We start from the raw sequence: 12,069 nt of genomic DNA, 5'->3' as shown, positions 1-12,069 counted from the left end.
TCAAAAATGACAATTTTTAAGAACTTTTTTTTGTGTGATTAATAGTTAATGGGGCATGACCCAGAACCCTAGGCACTTTTTAGGGGCATTTATTGGGTTTTAGGGCTTAAAAATGGTGTTTTTTGATTACAGAAGTTCGGGTCCCATTGATTTCAATGGGGTTCTGAAATCCGGGCCGAACTTTCGTGAAGTTCGGGTGTTCTGGTCGAACCGAACTTTTCAAAAGTTCGATCATCCCTAGTTAGGATGAAGAAATGCAGAGTCCACCCAACTGGTGTTCACAGTGTTCACTATAACACTGAGGCAACACATCTTCTCCTGGCGGCAAGCTATATTTGCTGGAGCCTGAGCAAAGCTTGCCTTATTTGTGAGTCTCTGTAAGAACTCTTCAAGGGATCCTTCATTCTGGTATCCCTTTCTCTGAGGATGCAATGAGTCACCACCCTTCTCTCACAACTCGCAACTCGTAAAAAGTTTCCTTCAGCATTTCTTTAGCCTACTGGCCCAAGGGATCCTTGCAAAGTGTCCTTTAAACAAAGTATCTTCGCAGAGTGTCCCTTCTCAACACGTAGTTATCCTAGCCAGTTGGCCCAAAGGATCTCAGCAAAGTGTCCTTTAAACACTCCTTCTTGCGACAACATTGGTTCAAAGACCAAAAAGATCTTTACAAAAGTCCTTTAAACAGGAAGTCTCTGTGAAGTAGGGGGCTTGTCCCCTCCAGGTAGCAGCCCTTGGCTTTAACAGAAGTTCTTTGTTGCAGAAGTCCTTCTCCCAAGTGGAGAAACTGTAGCAGTTTCACTGAATCCCATCTTCTTTTGCAAGGATAGAACGGAAGGGGATTCGGGAATAGAGCCACCGCCCTAACAGCAAATTTGATGTCAACAGAACTCTTCAGGCACACTGGCCCTTTTATAACGCTCTCTCTTCAAGCAACAATTTACACTCTTCAGGCTAGCTAGCTCCTTTATTAACTCAAGTTTCCTGACAGGGACAAGAACTCTACACACTTCAGTAGTAATGATCAGGATGCGGTATGCTGATGATCTTTCCCTCAGGATTTTTGATGCTGATGATGAAGGCATGGCCTTTTCCATCTGGGCGGTTGACTTCTACTTGGTCAATGTAGATGGACCGCCCCAGATTCCAATTTGCCTTGACAGATTTGAAGGTGTCCCATAGTTGAGACTTGGACTGATTTCTGTATGGTTTAGGGACATAAAAAAAGTCCCAAACGGCTTCATCACACCAAGCCCCTCTCTTTTCCTTGATCTCTTCCATTATCTCCCGAGGAGCGTACGGATAGTCATATTCATATTCCACGGCCACCTTCTTCTGTACCAGGCGCTGAAAGTGGGAGAACCTGGGAAGTTTCTGCCTGTCTCCTCTAGGTGGGATATATAGGGTCTCCACTCTTTTGATGAGGCTGGCGTAAGCATCGTTTTGAACCCGAGCCCGGGCGTAGTTGCGAGGTGGGGACAGATCTGGGACCCTTGTGGCGTAGGCCTCACAGAACCCCAAATTCTGCACACTGCATTTGGATGTCTACTGCCTCAGTCTCTTCACTGAGGGAAATGGAACTCGCAGGGCTGCTTCTTCCCTCAGTTTCCCAGTCTCATTCAGTCTCTACTTCAGACTTCCAATCGTCAATTCCCTCTGCCAGGGACCCACACAGATTTTGGAAACTGGGTGACCCTATATCAATGGCCCCGGCTTCCTCCTCACTGGATGAACTGGAAGCCTTCAACTTCTAGGCTCATTGATTCCCCTTTGCCTCTTTAAGAACCAGACTGTTTATTGTTGCAACTGTTGCTAATGAATTTTGCGGCCGCTGCTTGGCCCTCACAATTTGCATACACTGCACCTCTGAAATGTAAGTCTCCCTGGTTTTGCAGATGGTGGTACAGGATCGCATCACTGGTCCCAGCCCCAGCGGTGCTTTCGGTAATTTCCGCCACTTTGGGTGTCAACAACTCCTGTGTGATTCCTGTCTCCCAGCTTACAAACAGTCTCCTGGGCTGGCAATCACTCCTCTCCGTCTGCAACAACTTGTCACCGCAGTGGGCACACTGACCACATGCCTGCAGCCGCATGGACGCATTCAGGCATCGCTACATACTAGTCCCCAATTCTCCATGTCCCCTCCGCTGCACAGGGCAAGGTTTCCCTTTGGCACTAATCGCACCCCAGTGTCCCACAGGGTCGAGCTTGGTGACTCAGTCTGCTCGTCAGGTACTCCGCCAACACGTTGGGTAGCCCCTGCGCTCCGGCTTACTGCGGCATAAACCATCTTGCTCCTCCACACGCGTGTCTGCTCCTCAGCTACACCCGATGGTGGAAGTGACATCTCAGCTCCCTTCCTCTACTCCGATTGGCAGCCTGCAGATGGCGACTCCACCCACGGCCTCAGACTAGCTGGCTCCTCTTGCAAGGCAGATCTCTTTAGGGCGCACTTTCACGTGCGGTGCAGTAACGCCTTTGCTGCTGCCATAACTCTGCCCAACCTGCACCAATGGTACTACGATGCACATTGTGTTCCCTGCCACAGATACACATACAACTGCCTCTTCTATCTGTACATGAGCTTCAGTTGCACTTCTCCATTCAGGAACCAACCAAACTCCCTTACTGTTGTTAGAAATTGTCCAACTGTAACCGGCTGCAAGGCAGACATTTTCTTTTCACAGTACATGTACAGACTCAACCCCTGACGTGCCAATCCCCGCATACCAGGTCACTGCTTTCTTGACAATCACTTGAAAGCACACTTGCACCGATCACCGTAAAGCAGACACAATTTTCTCTCACAATACAGCACATCTTTCCCCCATCCACACTCCAGCACTTTACTTGAGAAGTCATATTGTTTATTTGGTAAATGTCCGATCGTTGCCGATAGCAACCACAGCTGTGACCATGACTTAAAAGCACTCTTTCACTGGTTGCTGTAGAACAGACATTACTTTCTGACATAGCACTACTTGGGCAAATACTCAGCTGTTGCCGGTAACAACCGCTGCTGTAACTCAGAGGAAATCCCGGACGAGCCCCCAATACATATTGGCCTAGACTGATGAAGAAATTTCATTTTTTCATTTTTTTCATTGGGTTTCTTTATAGCACAAAGAAAAAAATATTTTTCTTTCTCTAAATTATTGTCGCTCTTTTTTTATTCATAGCACAAAAAATAAAAACCGCAGAGGTGCTCAAATACCACCAAAAGAAAGCTCTATTTGTGGGGAAAAAAGGACATACATTTTATTTGGGTAGAGTGTCGCACAAACGCGCAATTTTCAGTTAAAGTAACGCAGTGCCGAATCACAAAAAAATGGCCTGGTCGTGAAACTTCTGGAGGTCAGGTGGTTAAAAGTGAACTAACTCTTTTAAGGGGAAGCCCAAACCTAAAATCTCTAAATCTACTTGCAGGCACAATCTAAGAATAATCTATCAAATCCTGAAAAGCGAAACTCGCTATATACTGTATATCTGTTCTGAAGCTGATCCGATTAACCACTGAGCTGTCAGTGGCGGCTTCTCTGTGGAGGTGGATGCAGAAGTGGCAGCGACAACGGAAACCCCATAGTTAGTCTATAGTTGACGTCACTTCCCAAGCAATTCACAGCCGTTGTCGGATGTATCCTGCCCATGTTACCTCCCATTCACTGATGTCACTTCCACTCTGATGTTTCCTGGGCTCCAACTGAAAGCTGACTTGCGTCTCAACATGGTTTTGGGCCGATTCCGTAGCAGCCCCAGCTTACTCCATGCATCCCATAGGACAACCGACGGGAGCTTTTCTGTCTATTCCCCCCATTCCCAGCGGGACACCAGGACATTGCATCACGCATGAGAGCTACAGACTCTCCTCTGTCTCCCCCGGACCTCCATCACATCTTGGGAGCCTGAAACAAGCCTCATCTTGTGAGTGCATTCATTTTTATTTATTTTAATGCTCATTAACCACTTCAATAACGGCACTTTCACCCCCCTCCTGCTCAGGCCAGTTTTCAGCTTTCAGAGCTGTTGCTCTTTGAATGACAATTGCGCGGTCATGCAACACTGTACCCAAATTCAATTTTTATAATTTTTTTCACACAAATAGTGTTTTTTTCTGGTGGTATTTAGTCACCACTGGGTTTTTTATTTTTTATTAAAGAAAAGAAAAAAGACCGAAAATTTTGAAAAAATAAAAAACGTTTTTCTTAGTTTCTGTCAGTATATTTTGTACATAAGTAGTTTTTCGCCTTCACTGATGTGCGCTGATGAGGTGGCACTTATGGGCACTGATAGGCTACACTTATGGGCACTGATGAGGCGGCACTGATGGGCACTGATGAGGTGGCACTAATATGCCGCACTGATGAGCACTGATAGGTGGCACTGATAAGCACTGATAGGTGCCACTGATGGGCACTGACAGGCCGCACTGGTGGGCGTCACTGATGGGCGTCACTGATGGGCACTAATGGGTGGCGCTGATGGGCAGCACTGAAGGGCACTGATAGGCAGCACAGATGAGCAGGCACTGACGGGCACTAACTGGCTTTACTAATGGGCACTAATTGGTGTCACTGATGGGCATTGATTGGTGTCACTGATGGGCACTGCTTGGTGTCATTGATGGGCACTGCTCTGGCTTTACTGTAATCAGGGCACTGATGATCAGTGTCCTGATTACTTGTCCTGGATTCCCCTTTGAGGAGGACCCGCTGATCAGCTCTTCTCATCACACACTCTGACAGTGTGAGACAAGGAGCGCTAATAAACGGAACTTCTACATTTACATGTGACCAGGTGTGATTGGACACAGCCGATCACATGGGTAATGAGCCGCGTCATTGGCTCTTTACCAAGATTAGGGTCATGCCGTGTCCCAGGAACATGGCACGGCTGCTAACGCGGAGCTGTGCACCCCCCGAGGGCGCACAAGATCAGCCGTTCTGGGGCGCCCTCATATGACGTTGTCCCAAAATGAGAGCCGCACTGCTCCGCCGTCATTTGATGGTGGGTGGGCAGAAGGTGGGTAAACTGATGCATTTAGATGGCTGCGCCTCCTTTTTTCATTTTTAGTATACAAAAGTACTCAAATATTCTCAATAGAAGAGCTGCAGCCAAATGTCTAGATATTCCATCAATTTCTCCTTACAGACTCCAGGGATAATATAGTATCCAGCTATTCTTCGGTTGTGCTCAGGTTTTTATTACAGAGCTTTGGCCGATGGGGACCGGACTGGATCGGCTTCAGAACAGGTATGTATAGCGGGTTTTGCTTTACAGGGCTAGATAGGTTAGTCTTAGATTGTGCCTGCAAGTAGATTTAGAGATTTCTGCATTTCTTCTGGATCCTGAGAATCGCAGGAGCTATGGGTGGCCCTACCAACAACACCTGGCTCAACAGGCTTTGAGAAACTGCAGGGAAAAAAGGTCGGCCGAACAGAGATTACATCCAATCAGATGCAGTCACTGTTTGGGTATTCTGACAGCTGTGGGCGCCGGGGAGATTTGCACTGTTTTGCAAAGATGAGGGATCTCTGTACAGTATCTCACAAAAGTGAGTACACCCCTCACATTTTTGTAAATATTTTATTCTATCTTTTCATGTGACAACACTGAAGAAATTACACTTTGCTACAATGTAAGGTAGTGAGTGTACAGCTTGTATAACAGTGTAAATTTGTTGTCCCCTCAAAATAACTCAACACACAGCCATTAATGTCTAAACTGCTGGCAACAAAAGTGAGTACACCCCTAAGTGACAATGTCCAAATTGGGCCCAAATTGTCAATATTTTGTGTGGCCACAATTATTTTCCAGCACTGCCTTAACCCTCTTTCACCAGAGCTTCACAGGTTGCCACTGGAGTCCTCTTCCACTCCTCCATTAAGACATCACAGAACTGGTGGATGTTAGAGACCTTGCGTTTCTCCACCTTCCATTTGAGGATGCCCCACAGATGCTCAATAGGGTTTAGGTCTGGAGACATGCTTGGCCAGTCCATCACCTTTACCCTCAGCTTCTTTAAAAAGGCAGTGGTTGTCTTGTATTGTGTGTTTGGGGTGGTTATCGTGTTGGAATACTGCTCCCCGGCCAAGTCTGCAAAGCGAGGGGATCATACTCTGCTTCAGTATGTCACAGTACACGTTGGCATTCATGGTTCCCTCAATGAACTGTAGCTCCCCAGTGCCGGCAGCCCCAGACCATGACACTCTCACAACTATGCTTGACTATAGGCAAGACACACTTGTCTTTGTACTCCTCACCTGGTTGCTGCCACACACGCTTGGCACCATCTGAACCAAATAAGTTTATCTTGGTCTCATCAGACCACAGGACATGGTTCCAGTAATCCATGTCCTTAGTCTGCTTGTCTACAGCAAACTGTTTGTGGGCTTTCTTGTACATCATCTTTAGAAGAGGCTTCCTTCTGGGATGACAGCCATGCAGACCAATTTGATGCAGTGTGCAGCGTATGGTCTGAGCACTGACAGGCTGACCCCCCACCCCTTCAACCTCTGCAGCAATGCTGGCAGCACTCATACGTCTATTTCCCCAAAGACAACCTCTGGATATGACGCAGAGCACGTGCACTCAACTTCTTTGTTCGACCATGGCGAGGCCTGTTCTGAGTGGATCCTGTCCTGTTAAACCGCTGTATGGTCTTGGCCATCATGCTGCAGCTCAGTTTCAGTGTATTGGCAATCTTCTTATAGTCTAGGCCATCTTTATGTACAGCAACAATTCTTTTTTCAGATCCTCAGAGAGTTCTTTGCCATGAGGTGCCATGTTAAACTTCCAGTGACCAGTATGAGAGAGTGAGAGTGATAACACCAAATTTAACACACCTGCTCCCCATTCACACCTGAGACCTTGTAACACTAACGAGTCACATGACACCGGGGAGGGAAAATAGCTAATTGGGCCCAATTTGGACATTGTCACTTAGGGGTGTACTCACTTTTGTTGCCAGCGGTTTAGACATTAATGGCTGCGTGTTGAGTTAGTTTGAGGGGACAGCAAATTTACACTGTTATACAAGCTGTACACTCACTACTTTACATTGTAGCAAAGTGTCATTTCTTCAGTGTTGTCACATGAAAAGATAGAATAAAATATTTACAAAAATAGAGGGGTGTACTCACTTTTTTGAGATACTGTATTTCTCCTTCTTAGCTGACAGGGCTGAATGAGAGAAATCTTTACGTGTATGATCATCTTTACATTGGACATTTCATGCTCCTGATGTAACAGAGGTACGCAGAGCTGGGTCTACTCACGTAGTTTGGTGAGTTCACATTTTTTGGGAAATTTCTGTGTATGATCTGGGTCGTCCTGGGACACTTCTGCCATTTCACCTGAAATAGAAAGTAGAAGTTTGATTGTATGATGACCTTTAAGAATTGTCCCACCACAACTCCCGATATCAATCCTTCCAAACAGAATGTTTTCATGGTGTGCCCCACACTCTGAGCCAAGAGACAGTGGCGTAGCGTGGGTTGTCAGCGCCCGGGGCAAGGTAAGTAATTTGCGCCCCCTACACAAATCTACTAGACCACTACACTGACACCTACACTGACCTAGCTGACCACTACAGAGACCTACCTTATTCCTACACTAACTAACCTGATCACTACACAAACCTACCTGACAATTACACTGACCCCTACACTGACCTTCCTGTTTCCTGCACTAACCTACCTGATCACTATACTGACACCGACAGAGACCTATCTGACCACTACAGAGACTTACCTGATTCCTACACTAACCTACTTGATTACTATACTGACACCTACACAGACCTACCTGACCACTACACAGACCTACCTGATTCCTGCACTAACCAACCCTGATCACTACATTGACCTACCTTATTACTACACTGACCCCCTACACTGACATTCCTGATTTCTACACTGACCTACCTGACACCTTCACTGACCCCTACACTTACACCCCTACACTGACCCCCCCCCCCCCCCCCCACCACACACTGACCCCTTTGCTGACACCTACACTGGCCCCCCTTCTTCCCTGCCCCTCCTTCACTAACCCCCCTAGACTGAACCCCCCCCCCACACTGACCCCTTCACTGACACCTACACTGACACCTACACTGGCCTCTCTTCTTCCCTGCCCCTCCTTCACTAACCCCCCTAGACTGAACCCCCCCCCCTACACTGACCCCTTCACTGACACCTACACTGACACATACACTGGCCCCCCTTCACTGACCCTTCTTCACTGACACCTACACTGACCCCTACACTGACATTCCTGATTCCTACACTGACCTACCTGACACCTTCACTGACCCCTACACTTACACCCCTACACTGACCCCCCCCACCAAACACTGACCCCTTTACTAACCCCTTCACTGACACCTACACTGGCCCCCCTTCTTCCCTGCCCCTCCTTCACTAACCCCCCTAGACTGAACCCCCCCCCTACACTGACCCCTTCACTGACACCTACACTGACACATACACTGGCCCCCCTTCACTGCCCCTTCTTCACTGACACCTACACTGTCTCACAACTCTCTCTTCAGTCCTCTTCAGGCTGTGCTGGCAACTGGAAAGATAGAGATGAATGATTCCTGTGACAGCGTCGGGCGGCTAAGTGAAAAGAAGGCTGCTGATTCGCTGAGCTGACTGAGCTGTGCAGAACACGCTGGCTTGCAACGCTACGCCAATGGGCAGGGGAGGCACAGTCAAGCTCTGCCCGCCTCGACCTGCAATTTCCAGCCATAGGGCGCCCACCGGCTATCTCCCAGCCTAAAGATGGCGGCAGCCGCAAACAGTGTGTGATGACACCGTGTTAGTAATATATATAATGTCAGACAGAGTGACACTGCAGGATGCGCCCCCCCCAGATGTTGCGCCCGGTGTGGCCGGCCCCCCCTGCACCCCCCACGCTACGCCACTGCCAAGAGAAACCATTCATTCTCAGGATTAGGTCTGTATCTAATAATAAGGGGTGATCGGTAACTTGGGGAGCCCAGGATTTACCACCCTCTGGAGAAGTGCTGAGGATTCCACTCACCTTGGAAAGTTGGGCAGGCAGTAAGTCGGCTCTGTCCAGTATCAGTCTGACATCCATCTGAGTCTCAGTGTGTTTCGGTCGGAGTTCCGCTCACGTAATCTCTGCAAACAGTTTCTATTCTGTTTCATCACTAACAAAACTGAAACTGAATTCTTCTACCTGCAGCAGCTCCACCTTCTCCGCATTCTGATGTAAGGAAACTCCAAGCTCAGGGCCACTAAAGAAAATCAAAACAAAACATAAATAGACATGTATTTTTAAATGCAGCTAGTATAACTACAGTGACCTTATCTTCATAGCGTCATCCCCTTTACAGCAGAAATCAGACTGAGAGCGGGAGTTTCTGATTTGAGCCAATCAGGATCAACGGCACACATCTGCCCATAATATAGAAAACTGTTAACAATATATATATATATATATATATATATATATATATATATATACACACAATATCTCACAAAAGTGGGTACACCCCTCACATTTTTGTAAATATTTTATTCTATCTTTTCATGTGACAACACTGAGGAAATGACACTTTGCTACAATGTAAAGTAGTGAGTGTACAGCTTGTATAACAGTGTAAATTTGCTGTCCCCTCAAAATAACTCAACACACAGCCATTAATGTCTAAACCGCTGGCAACAAAAGTGGGTACACCCCTAAGTGAAAATCTCCAAATTAGGCCCAATTAGCCATTTCCCTCCCTGGTGTCATGTGACTCGTTAGTGTTACAAGGTCTCAGGTGGGAATGGGGAACAGGTGTGTTTAATTTGGTGTTATTGCTCTCACTCTCTCATACTGGTCACTGAAAGTTCAACATGACACTTCATGCCAAAGAACTTTCTGAGGATCTGAAAAAAAGAATTGTTGCTCTACATAAAGATGGCCTAGGCCAGTGATGGCGAACCTTGGCACCCCAGATGTTTTGGAACTACATTTCCCATGATGCCCACGCACTCTGCAGTGTAGTTGAGCATCATGGGAAATGTAGTTCCAAAACATCTGGGGTGCCAAGGTTCACCATTACTGGCCTAGGCTATAAGAAGATTGCCAAGACCCTGAAACTGAGCTGCAGCACAGTGGCCAAGACCATACAGCGGTTTACCAGGACAGGTTCCACTCAGAACAGGCCTCGCCATGGTCGACCAAAGAAGATGAGTGCACAGCGTCATATCCAGAGGTTGTCTTTGGGAAATAGATGTTTGAGTGCTGCCAGCATTGCTGCAGAGGTTGAAGGGGTGGGGGGTCAGCCTGTCAGTGCTCAGACCATACGCCGCATACTGCATCAAATTGGTCTGCATGGCTGTCGTCCCAGAAGAAAGCTTCTTCTAAAGATGATGCACAAGAAAGCCCGCAAACAGTTTGCTGAAGACAAGCAGACTAAGGACATGGATTACTGGAACCATGTCCTGTGGTCTGATGAGACCAAGATAAACTTATTTGGTTCAAGCCTGTGTGGTGGCAACCAGGTGAGGAGTACACATGTACAGTGCCTTTCGAAAGTATTCGGCCCCCTTGAACTTTGCGACCTTTTGCCACATTTCAGGCTTTAAACATAAAGACATAAAACTGTAATTTTTTGTGAAGAATCAACAACAAGTGGGACACAATCATGAAGTGGAATGAAATTTATTGGATATTTCAAAATTTTTTAACAAATAAAAAACTGAAAAATTGGGCGTGCAAAATTATTCAGCCCCCTTAAGTTAATACTTTGTAGCGCCGCCTTTTGCTGCGATTACAGCTGTAAGTCGCTTGGGGTATGTCTCTATCAGTTCGCACATCGAGAGACTGAAATTTTTGCCCATTCCTCCTTGCAAAACAGCTCGAGCTCAGTGAGGTTGGATGGAGAGCGTTTGTGAACAGCAGTTTTCAGTTCTTTCCACAGATTCTCGATTGGATTCAGGTCTGGACTTTGACTTGGCCATTCTAACACCTGGATATGTTTATTTGTGAACCATTCCATTGTAGATGTTGCTTTATGTTTTGGATCATTGTCTTGTTGGAAGACAAATCTCCGTCCCAGTCTTAGGTCTTTTGCAGACTCCATCAGGTTTTCTTCCAGAATGGTCCTGTATTTGGCTCCATCCATCTTCCCATCAATTTTAACCATCTTCCCTGTCCCTGCTGAAGAAAAGCAGGCCCAAACCATGATGCTGCCACCACCATGTTTGACAGTGGGGATGGTGTGTTCAGGGTGATGAGCTGTGTTGCTTTTACAAACATAACATAACGTTTTGCATTGTTGCCAAAAAGTTTGATTTTGGTTTCATCTGACCAGAGCACCTTCTTCCACATGTTTGGTGTCTCCCAGGTGGCTTGTGTCAAACTTTAAACGACACTTTTTGTGGATATATTTAAGATATGGCTTTCTTCTTGCCACTCTTCCATAAAGGCCAGATTTTTGCAGTATACGACTGATTGTTGTCCTATGGACAGAGTCTCCCACCTCAGCTGTAGATCTCTGCAGTTCATCCATAGTGATCATGGGCCTCTTGGCTGCATCTCTGATCAGTCTTCTCCTTGTATGAGCTGAAAGTTTAGAGGGACGGCCAGGTCTTCGTAGATTTGCAGTGGTCTGATACTCCTTCCATTTCAATATTATCGCTTGCACAGTGCTCCTTGGGATGTTTAAAGCTTGGGAAATCTTTTTGTATCCAAATCCGGCTTTAAACTTCTCCACAACAGTATCTCGGACCTGCCTGGTGTGTTCCTTGTTCTTCATGATGCTCTCTGCGCTTTAAACTGACCTTTGAGACTATCACAGTGCAGGTGCATTTATACGGAGACTTGATTACACACAGGTGGATTCTATTTATCATCATTGGTCATTTAGGTCAACTTTGGATCATTCAGAGATCCTCACTGAACTTCTGGAGAGAGTTTGCTGCACTGAAAGTAAAGGGGCTGAATAATTTTGCACGCCCAATTTTTCAGTTTTTTATTGGTTAAAAAAGTTTGAAATATGCAATAAATTTCGTTCCACTTCATGATTGTGTCCCACTTGTTGTTGATTCTTCATAA

At 46.5% G+C, this 12,069-nt stretch overlaps 1 protein-coding gene across 1 annotated transcript in view; it reads right to left on the bottom strand.

Annotated features, from left to right (window-relative positions):
• The window catches only part of ZBP1 (Z-DNA binding protein 1), a 49,719-nt gene extending 40,509 nt beyond the window's left edge, over positions 1 to 9,210 (bottom strand). The window contains exons 1-2 of the mRNA XM_082272883.1: positions 9,043 to 9,210; positions 7,272 to 7,349 (exon numbers count right to left, since the gene is read on the bottom strand). Of these exons, the coding sequence (XP_082129009.1) occupies positions 7,272 to 7,344 (73 nt within the window). The 5' untranslated portion in view covers positions 7,345 to 7,349; positions 9,043 to 9,210. The remainder of the gene's footprint in view (positions 1 to 7,271; positions 7,350 to 9,042) is intronic.
• Between the last annotated feature and the right edge of the window lie 2,859 nt (positions 9,211 to 12,069).

The sequence above is a fragment of the Pelophylax lessonae genome (genome assembly GCF_965119305.1).
Source record: "Pelophylax lessonae genome assembly, chromosome: 11".
NCBI classification, from domain to species: Eukaryota; Metazoa; Chordata; class Amphibia; order Anura; family Ranidae; genus Pelophylax; species Pelophylax lessonae.
This window is presented reverse-complemented; position numbering and strand designations above follow the sequence as displayed.